The following is an 18,225-nucleotide window of genomic DNA, read 5'->3' as shown; positions in this document are numbered from 1 at the left end:
TTTTCTTTTGTAAAGGTTCTCTCCAGCTACAAACCTCTAAGGTTTGCGAACCAGATTCCTGGGGACAATTCTTTAGTCTGAAGAATTAACGAACACAATGCCTAGACAAAGAGATTCTGCAATCTCAGACAGGATCCAGCTGGACCCATATCTGAAATAAGCATTCAGAAATGCAGGACTAGTCTGGGGTCTCTATTTTCAAAAGCAGTATGCACATGCAGTCTCAAGTGATGCATGAGTCCAGTAAGTAGGTGCTGAAAAGCAAAATACCCAGAAGCCCAGCTGAGTCCACAGGGGCTTGTGACTGCAGAGTTCACAAGACCAAATGCCCTGGGCTGGCTCCTTGAGATCTAAAGAGCCTGAGCACCAGGATCACAATTATTAATTTTCTCTTTATTTTACCATTACAAGTCATTGAACTGGTGATTCCAGTTGTGTAGAAGACAAAGCTCACAGCAGTACAGCTCAATCACTGCAACTGCTTTTTTAGATCTAACGAAATTGATATTTGCCCCTCTGATTGAGCTGTCAGTTATTTGAAATCTTCTCAAACATTTAAGAAAAACAAAAGAAGATGTAAACACTACCTTATAAACCACTGCTGCCATGAATTGTGGGTAAGGCTGCTGATTGGATAAAAATTCTCCAATAACCTTATTCATTACATCTTGTGGGGGGAAAAAGTCATCAAGGAACTGTGGAAGGATCCGAGCCACTACTCTAGCTTCAAAAGGAAATCCCTTCCTGATCCTGGAAATAATGAAAAAAGAACATATTTTATGACTGAATTCCAGTAAATCTCATTCTTTACCAATTTAGTTTGCAATAGAAAGAATATTTTATTTCATAATTTATATTCAAGACCAGGATGACCAGTATATTGAACAGGAAAAGCAAGTGTGCTGCACTGTAAAGAGGGGGAAAGACACTCCAACTTACAGACGATTTTACTGAATAACACTGATTGGAAAACCTTCCTAATAAAGGCTGCATCTGCTGATGTGTCAAGATCAAGTTAACATCATGTGATTATTCCCTACAAAAGTTATTTTCTGCTTGTAGTATTCACTTTTGTTTAGCTAACTCTTAGGAGTGATACCGTCAAGGCACTCACACTGCTCTAGTTCTGCTCTCACTGAGCACAGAAGTGAAACCCTTATCCAGTTGTATGGAGAAACCAATGAACACTTTAAAAAATGTAAACCATTATTGCACAAACTACTATGCAAAATCTAACATGCTATGCTCACTTAGGACAGCTTGAGATCGTCAGATCAAAACAGAGGTTTTTAAATACTTCCATTAAATTAGTTCCATGTGAACACAGAAGTTTTACTTACCTTTCTACTGCAATTACTTAACAGCCTGGGAAAGAGCAACATTCGAGTGGGGGGAAGGGGAAAAAGGTTTTAAACTCTTAGGTGGTTTGAAAGATTATTTCCTGTAAACTGGATTTATATCCTTGCTTATGCAGAAGACATCCTGAAAAGCACTTAAGAGTTTGACCTGAAGGGAACTAGAAATACATTTATAAAGTATTACGGTCTGTGCAACACAGTATCAGTTAGGACACGTCTGTTTTCCATTTACATTCCTGTACATTTGTGCTGCCTTCAGCAATTCCATCAGTGTTACTGTGTATACTAGAAGTATCAAGTAAGCAGAGAAACATCATTAATTATTAGAACTGTCAAACAGAGGAGTGACCACACAGTGACAAACAGAATGATTTCCCTCCCAGTGTCCCATTACACGTTTAATCCTCCTACCTATCAAAAAGGACAGATACTCGTTCCATAGCTACGATCACAGATTCACTGTCAGGAGCAGCAGGATTTGCATCTGAGGTACGACTGGGGCTGATTTTTTCCTTTCCTAAACCAAAATAATTTGTTACAAATTTACTGTGAATGCTAAAATAAGACCTTTTTTTATCCTTGGTAACAAAAATATATGAAGAAAATTAGCACTGTTAGTAAGCTAGTCTCTCAGCACATCAAAGGTATAAAAAAAAAAAAGTAAATACCTGTGTACATGCAAGTCAGCATTAATCCAAGTGCTGCCATTGCTCTGTGGGGGCTCTGCACATTCACTCTGTCAACACTCAGTTTAACTAGTGATTCACTATCCAGCCTAGAAAGTTGCTCTGAAAGAAGGAGTCGTTCTAATCCTCTCAGGACACAATGATAGATGATGGATGGTGTTGATTCATCACTTCCAGATACCATGACTCCACACATCTGAAATAAAGACAAAAGGCAACTACCTGTTTTCAAGGTGTATTTAGGTCATCTTCTAGCACCATACCACTGCCGCTAGTACGGAACTAAACCCAAGAGCATACCTACACCACAATAATCAACTCAAGCGTTAAAGCTAGCTATGTGGTGATCCCAGGTTACATGACCACCTTGACTGGAGGCATCACAAAATACCTGTATAATTCCTGCAGAGAATTCAGGCCCTACATCAAGTGGGTAATTCTCGATCAAATAGAAAGCAGCTGCACACATTACCAAGATGTGCTGTTGGTTATGGACATTCACACAACTGTAAATAAGCAAAAACACTAGTGGTCACTTACATCAAAGTTGACTAGGTCACATAGAGACAATATATAAACAATTCTTAGAAACACTAAGTATTTTTTCACATTAAATTTATGCAATTTTTAAAATCCCACAAAGTTTCACCAAGATGCCCTAAGAGCACTGGTTATCATGGAAACCCAGTGCAAGACAAGAACTTTTTCAACATTATAATTGGAAGCTTGTTTAGCAGAAATACAATTATTACTGATTATTACTGATACTGCAAGTCTTATTCAAAGAGTACCCCTCTTCAATAGAAACACAAGGTTTAGGGAACAAAATTTACCAAAAAGACAAAAGTCTGAGCTAACGAACAGTTTTCTCACCCTCGAATATCTTTTCATTTTTGTAGATCACAACTAAAACTGGCTGGTATTTTCAATGAAAATGCCAAAAGTTGCTTGATAGAACAGCGTGCTCTAAAAGGTACTGACTATAGCAAATCATAATGAGTCCTTTTGTTCACAGAGAAGCATGCACCGGTTCAGCGCGGGGGAAAGGAGGAAAGAGTCTTACTGTGCTACTCCTCTCAAATTGGAGAGCAGATACTCGCTGATAATTGGAATGAGCTGCTTTGCTGTCTCATCAAGCAAGTCACACTCAAGGATATAAAGAATTCCATGCAGAGCTCCAATCCGACTTGGCATATGGGTGCTTCTTAGGGTTGATTCCAGCAGTCGACTTACTGGTTCGGCCACAGCTTTATCCTAACACATCCAACAAGAGTATTCATTAGAAGTCAACGCTGGTTCAATACTGATGACTCTTGTCATTTGGAAATACTTGGAACAAATTGAAGAGCCGAGAGTAGGCATGAATCAGAGTCTGGCTTAAAACTATTCTGAATCAAATTTCACAAGATTAAATATACACAGCTAAAAGATGACTTGAAGATTAACTAGTAAACCAAATGCCAATTTGTTTTACCTGTAAAAAGTTACCTCATGATTTAAAGGAAAAAAGATAAGCATTAGTTTAGTAAATAAGAATCCTCTATATACAGGACTGGATTGTTAGAATTTTCTCCTTTCATCTAACAAAAAAGGATGAATCTCTCTGAAACTCACTGGTAGATGCCTGTAGTCTGCATCCAGAAGAATACTCTGCCATCCACTGAACTTCTAGTACAGCATTTCATTTATTTTTTCTCTGAGAACACTGCACTCAGACCTACACATCTTTCTCTCCACCAGTCTCATGATCTGGAGGAGGGGATCAAGCAGACCCTAAGTAAATCTGCAGATGACACCAAGTTGGGTGGAATGCTGATCTGCTTGATGTCAGGAATCATAGAATGGTTTGGGTTGGAAGGGAACTTCAGAGGTCATCTAGCCTAACCTCCCTGCAATGACCAGGGATGTCTTCAACTAGAACACGTTGCCCAGAGTCTCACTGAACCTGACCTGGAATGTTTCCAGGGATGGGGGCTTCTACCACCTCTCTGGGCAACCTGTACCAGTGTTTCGCCACCCTCTTTGTAAAAAATGTATTCCTTCTATCTAGTCTAAATCTCCCCTCTTTTGGTTTAAAACCATTAACCCTTGTCCTGTTGCAACAAGCAGTGCTAAAAAGACTGTCTCCAGCTTTCTCATAGGCCACCTTTAAGTACTGGAAAGTGGCAATAAGGTCTCCCCGAAGCCGCCTCTTCTCCAGGCTCAACAACCCCAACTCTCTCAGCCTCTCATAGCAGAGGTGTTCCATTCCTCTGATCATTTTTGTGGCCCTTCTCTGGACCTTCTCCAACAGGTTCATGTCCTCCTTCTGCTGAGGACTCCAGAGCTGGATGCAAGTGGGGTCTGGCGATTGTTATCCTCTTGTACTTGGCACTGGTGAGGCCATACCTTGAATACTGTGTCCAGTTTTGGGCCCCTCACTACAAGAAGGACATTGAGGTATTTAAAAGATGTGTAGATGTGGCGCTTAGTGACACGGTTTAGTGGTATTCTTGGCAGTGCTGGGTTAATGGTTGGATTCTACGATCTCAAAGGTCTCTTTCAATCTAAATGATTCTATGAAATGAGTCCTGGGCAAAGGTAACACTCAACCAAGTAAGATAAACTGAAAAGCACATTAGATTAAGCTCAAACCTCAAAAAAACCCCAAACTAAACAACCTTTCTGTTTGAATATGGGGCAACTGGAGATGATGTTTGTAACCTCTGAAAGCCCTGAATACATATTCCATTACCTCTTATGCCATGGAGATCAGCCAAGAGATTTTCTTAGTGACAAACCATTCTTACCAACTACAGATTTTGCAGTAAGGAAAATTTTTAAGCTAAGCCAGAGTCAACCTAGCACTCATGAATTTGCAATAAACTTCGTGAGAATATCTTACCATTCCAAGAACAGCAGCAGCTTTACAAGTGGCTGGTATCAAATACTGTACAAGAATCTCATCTTCTGATGGATGGACCTTTCGCAATTCTGTCAGTGTTGTATACATCATCTCAAACTGGTTTCTTTCTGTAAATAAGTCTGATACTGCCAGAAGCTGTACATAAATTAAAAGTGAATATAAAAAAGCCCGTTATCAGACACACCACAATTGACTCTCCCTTCTGTTATAACTATCAGCAAAAGATTCCCCAATTGATCTATTAAATGAGTAAACATAAATTCAAGATCCTGGAATAACTATTGTTGTCCAGAATTAATTCCACCAAACATCTCAGATGACAATTACCTTGAAATGGTCCTTTTTTCCAAAAGGTTTACAAACCCAAATCGACCATACTAAGTAATTCTGTAAAATGAATGAACATTGCTATTTACAATGTACTAAAATACACAATATATACTCTCTTCCCAGGACAGTTTTCAAGTCTTATAATAGTGAATATTTGCTATCAAGATACACTCCAGAGCTGAGTTCTTTAGTTTTCGTTCTACAATTCATTAGTTAAATTCATCCTCTACTCCATTATTGTTCCAGCTTCATTTTCTTAAAAAGACAGTATAAGCAAATTCCTGAAATCTTTTAGTAAGTAGTCAAGCAAAATATCAACTATCGTTAAGTAACAATAAAGTGTAAGTAATGTAGTAGCAGAATGTGCAATCCAGATGCTTACATAGTTTAAATCAGTATAATGTTATAGTTTGCTCACTTTATATTTCTGTACTGCCCATATAAAAGCACTACCAAGAAAAATCAGTGTTTCCCATATATTAAAAGACGCTTTACAAATGCTGCTTAGCTCTGAATATTTGGCAACGTATACTCAGTTATGATTCTGAATAGTAGTTTAGACTTACTGATCGCACCACTTCACTAATCAAAATGACTGGCGTTCTCTTGCTAGGGTTTGATGGCAATATCCACTGACTATACAGTTCAAGCAAGAACTGAGAACAAGAATGTATATCTACACCAGCCCGATGTTTCCTGCAAGGCAAAATAAGCAAGTGTTAAAATGGCTATTGTTGAGCCCTGCTAAAATCTTAGTTTGAAATAACACAGTTATTCACCAGCGCCCAATTTATAAACCCAGCTTACTGAACTCAACATAAAGATAAAAGCTTGTCAATAAGTCAAATAACAGACCAGAAAAAAATGAGACACCTGGTGTTAATAGGAGAGGTTGGTGGTGAGGAAGGAGCAGGTATGTCATTCTCATCTTCTTCATCCTCACCCCACTCTTCTTCTCTCAATGGTGTTATATTATTTCCTAACCATATGGAGTGTATAGAGACCTTGCAACACACAGAAAGTAGAAAAGCACAAAATTTAACACCCTCGTAGTCCAGTTAGAAAAATCTTAGCAGCTCAATACATCTCATTTGAATGACAGGCAACACATAGCCTAAGAAATTATTTACGAGATCTGCAAATCAATTAATTTTTAAATATTTTTCCTAACATTTTTCAGCATTTTAGTTTAACTCACTTTAAACTGCATGGCACAGCAAATACAGGAGCAGCTTGTTGGTTTGTACACAGCAACACAGGTGATGCTGAAAGCAGCATCTGGCCAACCTGCAAGCACACACTAACAACGTGCATGCATCACCCCAAGGTCAACATACCAGATCCAAAATCTAAAGCTAAGTATAAATATTTACAATTCATGTCAAGCAAGAAAACAATTCTGAAAGAACTGTAACAACTACAGTTCAATAGAAAAGACATTCCTAACTCTTTGCAAAATGTAAGGCAGCACATCTGATTGCAAGATAAACCTTTCTTATAGAAACGACAAAAACTAACCAGACAAGACTAAGATTTCCAGTCCTTTGACTCAGGCTAGGTAAAATATTATCTACAAAGAACACCACTTTTTAGTTGTTCTTTACGTTTTATTTTATTAAGTTGCAGAATAATAAAATCTGCTAATGGCATTTCACAAATGACCTGTCTGAAGATTTCAAGACTTCCTGTGTTTCAGTACAGGTATTAGCTTTTCCTCTAAAGTTACTTCTTGCATAGCTGAAGACTAACTTCTTATACAAAAATTCACCCTTACACAGAATTCTCTCTCATGTTAAGCAAAAATTTACACACGTTTTCCTACATCCGTTTTTCAAGCAGGATGTCTATGGCCAAGTATTGATTTAGAGTTAACAGTTTTTCTAAATAACACATAGGGACTGTAAACCTGCAAATACTGAATATTCGAGAATTCAACATTTAGAATCTCAAGAGAATAAACAGACGCCTAGAGCCGGACAAATGATCCTTTAGTCTTCCCTATGCAAAAGATTCCTCAAGAAAAATAGTGTCCAAGTCTAGTACTTAAGAGTTTTTCACTAATACGTACCATCCAAATAGTGAAACGAGTATTACATTTAAAACTTACATATAACTTTACATAAAGACTGGTTTTTCGAGGAGATAAATAACTGCAGAAGGACTTTTATTCACTGTATGTAGTGTTAATTTCCAACTAACATCATCCAGAGAATTTCATGTCCCTACACTCAGTTTATTTAAAATTAAAACAACATTGCTTATTTCATGTCCAGTGATTTTTCAGATTCCTAAGGACTGCTGCAAGCACGCAATAGCACATTAAAATCCAATAGTTAAAATGGAAGCTAACACTACAAGGGCTCTTTAACACAGCAGGCTGAAAAGTACAACTCAATAGCTCACGGGTAGACCTCACACACACAAGCAAAAAATCCCTAAGGTGTGACGGCTGACTGAGAGGAGTCACCGAGTTATGATATGCCTTGCATCACTCAGAGCTTTTAGTTTACATTCGATGTTAAGTAACGCCCCTTAACTGAATTTTCACAAACAGGAAGAAAAGTTCAAAGTTAAGGTTTAACAAACCTGTCCCAGTTTATAATCCATATCTCCTATTTCTCGTTCTGTATTGATCTGCAGTAAGAGTTTTTCATGGCTGATAAGAGCACCTATAACAAAACAGAAAGCAGGTTTTAAAAACATGCATAACAAAGTAGATATGAAAATGGCTTCAGTTCCTGTGAAATGGATTTCAAGTTCCTAGGAGTATCTTTTCTACTTTTTAAATGTAAAAGAAACCCATTCTCCCCTTCCCTCTGCACACAGGCACTTACCTGTAGTAGCAGGGGAAAGTGATGGAACGGGGTCCCAAGCTTGGTATAAGTGATGAGTAGCAATATTATCTCTCTTGGATACCATTGCTTGGATTTCCTGTTCAACAATTCCCCTGATAACACTTAGCTTCCTCCCAAACCTGGAAGCCCAACAGAAATCAATTTAAACAAATTTTCCCTTTAACCATTTTGTGCAAGTCTGACTAGCTTACTCTACAACGCTGTGTGTTTATGCTTATTTTCATAGTCAGGGATGCTATAACTGAGAAAAGTTGAGAAATACATTCTGCACACGGTTTACCTGATTTTTTAGATACTGTCTTTTAACTCAGCAGGTTTGTAATGCTAAGTTCATGTAACTTCTATGTAAACAGATCCACGTGTATCTGCTCTTGCTTAGAAAATTAGTCGATACGTATTTTTGCTACTGCTAGATTAAGCAATTGTAATGACATGTTAATTACAGGTATCACTTTTACACATTTTACAACAAGTAAAAACATACCTTGTGTCCAGAGCTTTTAAAGCTTTGTTGCGGGGCTGCTGTTCCAAACAGCTAACCGCTGGATTGCCTGCAACAGGTATTGTCATTGCACTCAGCACCAAGGAAGTTATGGCTTGTACTGCAAGAACGTTAATTTGGGTCCTCTCTGTATCTTCCTGTAAGATGAACTTACTGTCATTTGAAGTGTAAAAAAAAAAAAACCCAAACCTGAAAGCCCTGAATATCAATTTGCAACCTTCCACTAAATCATTAATAAGTCTGACATCTGGACTTCTTCCCATTGTTAAATCTAGCTGATAAAAGCGACACACACTAAGCACTGTGACTGTAGCAGCAACACCCCCCCCGTCTCATCAGCCATTCTGCATGCATCCTCTCTTACCTCAACAGCATTAAAACCTCAAGATGTCCATTTTGGAACTTCCTAAGTTATTAGTTTTTCTTTGCACCTACCCATTAGTCATCTTTCGAAACAAAGCATCAATTAAGACCAAATATAAGTTGGAAACTCCTCAGAGAAGGAACTGTGGTAACCGGTTTTAGTAACTGCGCATTTTGGAACAAAACTCAACCTCAAGATGAATTTTCAGCAGCATTTTTCTGAGCATTTTTCTGTTATTCATACATGAGGAATTGTCATTTTTCCCCAGTAGAAATATTCGGAACTACACACATTGCATGAAATACTTTGCCACTGTATGCCATCACCACTGTAGTAGTCTGTTTCTTTCCCTTTTAAAAAGAAACATTTCTTAAACTTCTGGCATTGCGGGTTGAACTTTTTTGCTCTGAATTGTTTATCATCAGTACTTTGACTATATCAGGGGTTTGTTTTGTTTTTTTAACAGAATCATCTGGCTGGAACAGACCTTTAAGATTGAGTCCAACTGTTCACCCAGCACTGCCAGGGTCCCTAAACCACGTCCCTCAGCACCACATCCATTACAAACTAGAATTAGAACAACAGCACAAACGCTTGCAGACTGAGGTGGCAGGAGTTTTTGCTTTTGTTGTATAGATTGATTCCGTTTTGAAAGTATCAGACCATATGGGAGTCTGAACCTTTTTTTATAAATATAAGATGGTGAACAAGTATTCATCTTTAAAAAAAAGAACCGTGCATTTTTATTTCGGAAAATAGGAACATACTGAAATTTATAATAGTGCTTAAGATTTGCAATTCTGAACATATTTGTTTTCCTTGGAAATTAAAGGAGCATTTATATTGCAGTTTTACAAATAAACGCTGTGTGATAAATAATGTGCTACCAATAGCTAGGTTGCCTTAAGTCTGATCCAGCATGGCCATTATGTAGAAAAGAATAAAGTAAAAAGTTCTGCAGGCTGCACAAGTGTCCCAGTCAGTCCAAGTAACAGAAAACAGTAAGCCAGAGAAGAGGGATGATGACGCCCTACTCCTTTTTGAAGTCTGATACCTAGGAAGCAAGGGAAACAAACCCCTTTGCTACCCAGGATCCACTACTCACAGGCATCTACCCTCCAAAAAAAACACTTTAGGCTCTGCACCTACCATGAGGACCATTTGGGATCGAAAGCTATAAGAGTCTAGGAAAAACAAAAACTAAACCCTTTCAGCTTAAAAAGCTACAACCTTGTAAAGCCAGTTCACTAGCACGTTAAGACATCTGAAGAGGGAAAACCTCTTTCAGGATAGCTAAGTTCACTCTTATCTTTGCTTTGTGGTATAGATCAATTTCTTCAGCTCCCAAATGCTCTCCACTGAATTTTGAACACTTACCTGAAGCACCCAAGCTAGAAGCCCAGATATCCAACACACACTCTACAACTGGGGGCAAGAGACATGGAAACGCAACAAGGAATCATCATAGAATGGTTTGGATTGAAAGGGACCTTAAAAATCATCTAGTTTTACCCCTCCTGCCATGGGCAGGGACACCTTCCAGGTTGCTCAAAGCCCGATCCAATCTGGCCTTCAACACTTCCAGGGATGGGGCATCCACAGGTTCTCTGGGCAACCTGTTCCAGTGGCTCAGCACCCTCACAATGAAGAATTTCTTCCTTATATCTACTTTAAATCTACCCTCTTTCAGTTCAAACTATTATTCCTCACCCTATCAACTACACTCCCTGATTAAGAGTCCCTCCTCATCTTTCCTGTATTACTGGAAGGCTGCTAGAAGGTCTCCCCAGAGATTTCTCTTCTCCAGGCTGAACAATCCCAACTCTCTCAGCCTATCCTCAGATAGGTGCTCCAGCCCCCTGATTGTCTTCACGACTCTCCTCTGAACCCACTTGATGCATCTCCAGGTCAATTAATTGCTAGCTGAGAATCTTACAGAAAAGTCTTACCAAAGAAACTCTCCTTGAAGTTTGATTTACTAGATAACTGCAGTAATACATACTACTTACAGTTAACTAGTATAACTCCTAAAGGTAGAGTTCTCTCACTCTGTTTCTCTCAAAGTTTTTGGTAGTTCCTATTGTGCCTAAAGCCAAACATCTAATCAAACTTTAATCTGAGTGCATGTTGAGTGCTGTACTAATATAAAGTTGAAACACCTTTGCTAAAATTTTTCCATACTATTTACATGCTTGCAGAAGCTCTAAGCCAAAAGATGGATGTGCCTGAATTCACAGGGATATAAGAACAAGGAAACAAACAATGGAAGTAATTTCTTCGTTTTAGTCATTACTTTTCTGCTTTACAGGTTTAATAGAAACATTTTTCTTAGTTTAAGTAAAACTTAATTATAAAAAATTCAGTAAACAACACCACCTCTTGTTGGTTCTCCTCTTGGTCCATTACAATAGGCTGAGTTACAAGCACACCAAGCAAAGTAGCCCAAGTCTCTTCAAACTGAGTACGGCTGATCCATCCTATGGAAACACTCAGAGTTAGCCTTTTACGTCTTAATATAAACTTAAACATGGAAAGTCATTAAAAAATGGTACATAATTTCCACAGATTTAGTTTCATACCACTTCCTATTCGATTTTGCATTTTTTGATAATCATTACAGCTTAAATGTAAACTGTTCTATTTTAGAAAGTGATAAACCCTTTAGAAGGGTTCTATGCATTATTATTATTTAAATGGTCCTGTTTGCATTGTTTCTTATATACATTTAAATGTTTTGATTGTCCAACTTTCACAAATCTCTGATGTTTTCACAACACAGAAAATCACCCAGAAAACTGGCCAACTCTGACAGGAAAGAAAGTCGCAGAGAATCCTGTAATGATCCAAGAAATCTTCATGCCCTAAAAAGCAAAATGACTGAATTGCCTAGAAATATGCCATTAAAATCCAAGCACTTCTCAAAAAGTTTTTTTATAGGTAAAAATCTGTTTGGAAAGACTGGAGAGGATTCCTGAATACTACCTTGCAGTTTATATGAATGATACCCAAAGAATCAAAATATCTGAGGAATCAAAAATGAGAAAGTCACATTAGGTATTATAGTGATCAAACAGACTCCTGTGCTACACCACAAGTCAGACAAATATTGAAGTGTAGATCAGAGGGAAAACCAAAACAAACCAAAACCCCACCCCAAAACCCACCACAAAACCCCAAAGGACTTCCATAAGCATATGAAAACTTTGATAAATTACCCTTGACAATCTCATCTGTTGATAGCTTGAACTCTTAAGCCCCACTGCTCTCATTCGGTAAACCTTCACAAATCCAGAAGCTTTAAAGTGACATTTAAAATATTAAGAGCATGGTACTAAATTCTGTTTACATACTATGTATGAATAAAAGAAAGAGGGGAAGCAAAATATTCTCCAACGTAATGGCAAGCGGCCAACATAATGCCCAGAAAACAAGCGGGCATTCTGTAAGGGCACACAGAAATCACTTCCCTCAGTTCAAATAATTTTCTATAATTTTTTCCCTGCATTGAGCAAAATGTAAGAATTACTGCAGCACAATCACTAACCTGCTCTGAAATATTATTTCTGTTTCACATAAGCAACAAAAGTAAACAAATGGTATCAGATTCAGTTATTCAGTAATTTCACAACATGGGTAAATACCCAATAAGAGCCAACTGTATTAGTTTTTAATTGTGTACATACCAAGTGTATTTATTCGATAGATGAACTCTTTAAAGATTTCTTTTTCTTGAAGAAATTCTACTGGTATTTCAGGAAAAACTGTGCCAAAATCACCTGCAGGCTTTGGTGACCAGCCTAATTTCCAGACCTGAAGACATATAAAGAAAGACTACTTACCCAAAACAGAAATAGTATTAACATGCCAGCTATAATATATATGTGCACCTATACATGTATATGCATGATTCATAAATCAATGGGACATCAGTAAACCAATTAAACAAATACAAAAGAGCTTAGAGAAAGATTAAATATTTAAGATAATACTCAATTTACACTCTATTTGTAATTTTGGGGGTGGTTTTTTTGCATATTTCTCACTATGAATTAATTATTCAGTCCTACTGTCCAAGTTTAGATATAAAAGCAACTAAGTTCCTGTCATACGGTTCAGTTTAGAATTTCAGTGCCAAGTGACTCCCAGATTGTGCAGAAATGATGCTGAAAGACAATTCAAGGAAAACGGTTCACATAATACTGACGTCTGAAAAAGCTCAAAGATATACCTGAGAGTGGACAAAAAAGTCTCAACCAAAAAAATCTGCGTCTTTTGATTTCCCCTCAAAAACAGAGTGCTGAGAAACAGAGGAAGGCCAGAGAAATGGCCTTGCACTTATCAGGAAACTCCCTTTTGCACTACCTAATAAGCATCTAAAAGCATTTCCAATAATGGTTTTGAAGTTTATCAAAACAAAGTCATTTTATTGTACTAACATTACATGAAGGTAATCACAAGGTGTTCTTAAATCCACGTTATGCTGGCCAAAGAAAAAAAGTTGAAATAATGTGTCCAAAAGATCGAAGATGAATTAGGAAAGAATGATAATAATACAATTCAGAAAGTATGTGCATGGTATGGTACCACACACAAATACCCGAGTTAGTTCAGACACTACTTCAGAATCCCCAGCACCACTGCATCGCTGCGCTGCTTAGCGTGCTAAAAAATGAATTTGTTGCTTCAGGTGTCGTAAAGAAAGTAGCAGTGCAGATTTTGCACTATTTCCAGAGTAAGCAATCCCACTAAGCAGGGGGAAGTATCAGTCCTAACAAAGCACTTAAGTCACCACTTGCTCTTCCATTCTTAAACTACAACCTGAACGTTCTTTCACATAAGAATGCATAAGAGTGAGAAGCGACTGCACTCATTTCTAATCAAATCTGATTCCAAAGTGAACTCTCATTTGATATCTTTACAATGTTTGGCTACTCAGTGTTTATAAAGACAAACTGGCTGATCAAACTAGCTACAGATTGAAGCCCTACTGATGTAAAACTTAAGATGCAGCACCATGTTTAGTTTCCTAAAAGTTGTTCAATAGCTTTTAAAGTTCTGAAAACAAGGCATCATGAACATACCAAGGGAGGGACTCTTGTGTAACTGTTCACTAGAGGCAGCCTTGCTAAACTGATGATGATGTTCTTGAGGACAGGAGTAAGAAATGCCGGGATGCTGCTGTTTCTTTTGTGCCCCAGTGCCAAGACAGTCTGTAAGCATTCCACCATCTCAGCTACCATTTCACAAGCTGCAGTAATGTGTTTAGTTGCTTTGTTGGGAGAAAAAGAAATTCAGTTTTATGAATTCATTCAAAAGATACAGAAAAACAAAAACACTTTGTAGAGCATGTCAACTAAAAAGGACAAAACCCCAGTAAGGATGTATACAAAGAAATAGGCTACAGTATTTCAGCTAGTTAAAGAGTACCCTGAACGAGTGTTGATGCTGAGATAACCAGTACCGGAGATCTGTCAGCCAAGCAGCTCACACACACCCCAGCAAGAATCAGCCACACTGAATAGAGCACTTGTGTGAATTTAAAGTGACCAAACTCATCTCCTATGAGAAAACACTCTCATAGCCAGCTCTATGCTAATCTGACAAGCAGGTAATTTCTGTAGAATGAAGTGGTATCTCACTGTACCACCACGGCTGGATATGGAAGACAATGCTGTCTACACTCACAGACACTTGACCTTCACCTGAACATAGTGCTCCTACACTGTAGAAGGGCAGACAATCTGCCATTCTTCAGAAGAAATACTAACGATTCTACCTCTATCACATCAAATTTAAAAATCCCACAGCACTTTGAAAAGCTGCAATGTGCTTCACAGCTAACAGAATCCCCCAGAAGAAAAATCTGCATTAATGTTTAACTTTTAAGACAAAAACAATGATAGCTACTAAAAACATGTCAATCTGTATTTAATAAACATTTATCAAGTACATAAGGTCTCAGATGAACTCTCATTGTTAAAAAAATAGTAGTAATGGAAAGATTATCTACAAATACTTCTTCAGTAAAAGTTTAAGGCAAAAGTGGAATTCACTGTGTACTTACTCTGTGTATTCGAATCAACTTCGCCCTCACTTAAGCATTTTAAAGTATTCTTCTTTCTTTCAGGACTAAGGAGTTGATTACCAGGTTCAACAGCAACTGAATTAGACAAAAAATTGAAAAGATACAGCCATTACATATTTTATATTCCATTTTTCTCCTCAAAAGCACACAGTAGTCAAATATTTAACATCAAGACATCTGCCAAGCTCAAATGTAAACACAATTTAAAATGAGAATTAAAGAAGTAAAAATAAATTTGTCAGAGAAATAATTAAAAAGGACTGAGGAAATATTCCAGACACCTAGCATCTGATCAGCGATGAAAGGCAATTTATTAAGAAAATTTTCTCATAGCTGTTCAAATTGGACCCACCTGCTTCTATGATAAATCTAATGCAATTAATTAAGGAGCAAGCATATGTCACATTAGCTGCAGAAGCCAGCAAATTCCAGAGAGTAGGCTGCTGCAATGTCAGACAGCAACAATCCAGAGCAGCCTGAAGATCTACACTTAATGGAATCTGGTCATGCATTAAATGCCAAGATAGTGCCTGCACAAAAATAAAAATTTCCCATTAGCAAATTCTCAGAACAGAATACAACAAAACAATATAACAAAAGGTGAGGGTTTTTTTAATTCAGCAGTATGTAAAATTCTGTTAGCAAGTTGTATTGATTATTTTCCTGAGAGAAAAGAATTTATTTCAAGTGCAACAAAATTAATGAGCATTATGCACTGTTTATTCAGTGTCTCAATAAACAGTGCAGGGCCATTCTCCCAAATGCCAAGATCATTCCATCCTTCAACCAACCCTTTCTTTGAAAAAGCTGCCCTTGTCCCATCAGCCCATCTGATTTACTAGCACAGGTCAAATAAAACAACCTGAAGAAATTTCTACAGTTAAGACAAAAATATTGCCCCGATCAAAAGTTAGTCAATGGTGATCAGTTTAAGTCAAGAGTTGTTCCCTCTCCCAACATTTCATCAGATCTTTAATTAAGCTGAAGTTTCTTACCTCTACTGACGTAACTACGAACTTCAGGATATCATCCTCTTTGTCAGGAGGAACACGGAGACCAGCTGGTAGTTTTGAGAGTAACAACAAATACTGAGCCAGTGCACGACAAAGTGTCATCATAGACTGATACATCACCTCATCTCCTATAAAATAAGACTGGATGAAATCTAGCAGTTTAAATTTTTTTCCCCTTCTACAAATGTTTTTCAGAATTATTTCATAAGCTCTTTTATGCCAGGTAACTTGATTTTTTAAAATATAAAGTTCATGTATTCACAAAACATTTGTAAAGGACCTTTGCGGAGGAGAGAATAAACTTTAAAAGATCGTTATTTCTATTACCAAAAATATCGCTTAGTTTTTTCCAGTAGGCTGATGGCTCAGCTGGCAACAGTGGTTGAAAAACCTGGTGGTTGGCAGGAAGGTTTTGTACAGTAGTAGACACATGATCCAGAGTTACCCTCCGAGCTGTTTCAAAGAAGCTACTCTTCTGGTCTCTTGAGATTTCATTCATGCCAAGACTTATACAAGGTGCTAATAAGCTTAGGTTGAATTCCTGAAATTAAATAGTAAATAAAACAAGTAAAGAAATTGCTTTTCAAGAGAAGCTAAGTATCTGATAGTACTATTCTGGCTTACTAATTTGGTGGTAAATGAACAGTTTATTAATTAACCAACTTGTTATTATGACTTCTGCTCTATTGTGGTGTAACAACACCATAATTAAGCCCATATTTAAGTATGTTCCACATTTAAATTCCAAACACCACAGTACTGGAAAGGAAAACCAATATGCTTATTCCAAATTTCAGAACAATAGGTGAATAAAGCTTAAGGATGACCTACATACAAGGAATCTTTAAGTAAGATGTTTTCAAGAAGTCAAACAAAAATCTTTTTAAAAAGTTTCCCACTATTACTTTTGCATACCACTAGCAAATGCAACATGGAGAATTTGTACAAAATACATTCTTAGAAAACAGAGTAATAGAGACAAGTTGCCCTCTATTCCAGATTTACTATCTGCGGCCCGTTAGTGGCATAATGCAAGTCATCTAGCACAGATATTTAAAAGGTTACAGAAACATTTGGCCTTGTAAGAGACTGTATGGCAAAATGAGAAGATTATGTAAAATGGTAAAACTAGATTTTGGTGATCACAATACATAAACTAACCTTCGCTTCCACTCTATACACCCAATGTGTACTACTAGAAAGCTACTATTAGCAGCATTGATGAACACAGAAACAAAACGTACCTACTATTTTAGTTTTCAAAACCAAGTGAAAATCAAGAATTGAACAACCAGTATTCTATAAATTTGCAGTGCGTACATTTAAGAATCCAATCTATTAATACTACCAGTAAGAACATTAGAAATAATTATATCCTCTTCAGCTGACTGAAGTGTTTTATCTGACAAGGAAGTTACCTTGCTGGTCATGAAGGAGTTCAGGTCAGACTGAGGAATCCTATTTACCAGCTCTGCGCCTTCTAGCAATGCTGAGTCAGACTTGATGTAACACTGTGATCTCACTAGTGACACATACCAGTCCTTTAATCATTAAAAAAAGAAATTTATTACATATTTGTTTTCAGAAAGTAGTGTTTTTACTGAAGTTATGCAAAGAAACAAAACTTGATAGTTTTTCACAGGACTGTCAGCATAATGAGCATCTACGCATTTGCTAATTTTTCATCCTAAATTCAGCAGTCAGGGAAAACATATGAAATCACTCACTAATCTTTTTGAGATTCACTGACAATTCTGAGAACATTAACTGCATAGTAAAAATGAGCTATAATTAATTATTTTGCAGTGAGCAAAAGCTTGTTTACAGACAAGGCACTTTTGGTGACTCTTTGTGAACAGAATCTTACTTTGTCTAGAATTACATTCTCTAAAGCTGGTTGGTCTTCTCCATCTAGTGGGTGTGAGGTAATCAGAGGTGAAGGACTAGTGGTGTCTGGTGCTACCATGAGACGAAACCTATCCAAAAGCGAGTAAAGTCTTTGGTGTCTGAAAATAGAACACATCAGCAGAGAGCTAAGTTATTCAGTTTTGTAAATCATTTAAAAATAAAAAGACATCTAGTAAGCCAGTTCTAATCCTGGGAGAGAAAAGCAGTAGGGTCTTACCA

General features: G+C 37.4%; 1 protein-coding gene across 1 annotated transcript in view; it reads right to left on the bottom strand.

The window, feature by feature from the left end:
* The window catches only part of HTT (huntingtin), a 78,550-nt gene that overhangs the window by 1,660 nt on the left and 58,665 nt on the right, over nt 1–18,225 (bottom strand). The window contains 20 exon segments of the mRNA XM_010133191.1: nt 588–750; nt 1,770–1,875; nt 2,027–2,240; nt 2,436–2,550; nt 3,108–3,298; nt 4,929–5,084; nt 5,846–5,975; nt 6,153–6,283; nt 7,866–7,948; nt 8,114–8,253; nt 8,619–8,773; nt 11,377–11,477; nt 12,684–12,810; nt 14,082–14,269; nt 15,065–15,160; nt 15,438–15,615; nt 16,081–16,226; nt 16,426–16,639; nt 17,517–17,639; nt 17,966–18,104. Of these exon segments, the coding sequence (XP_010131493.1) occupies nt 588–750; nt 1,770–1,875; nt 2,027–2,240; nt 2,436–2,550; nt 3,108–3,298; nt 4,929–5,084; nt 5,846–5,975; nt 6,153–6,283; nt 7,866–7,948; nt 8,114–8,253; nt 8,619–8,773; nt 11,377–11,477; nt 12,684–12,810; nt 14,082–14,269; nt 15,065–15,160; nt 15,438–15,615; nt 16,081–16,226; nt 16,426–16,639; nt 17,517–17,639; nt 17,966–18,104 (2,896 nt within the window).

The sequence above is a fragment of the Buceros rhinoceros genome, unplaced genomic scaffold, assembly GCF_000710305.1.
Source record: "Buceros rhinoceros silvestris isolate BGI_N320 unplaced genomic scaffold, ASM71030v1 scaffold503, whole genome shotgun sequence".
In the NCBI taxonomy this organism is placed as follows: Eukaryota; Metazoa; Chordata; class Aves; order Bucerotiformes; family Bucerotidae; genus Buceros; species Buceros rhinoceros.
The sequence above is the reverse complement of the archived record's forward strand: the minus strand, read 5'-3'. Positions and strand labels throughout refer to the sequence as shown.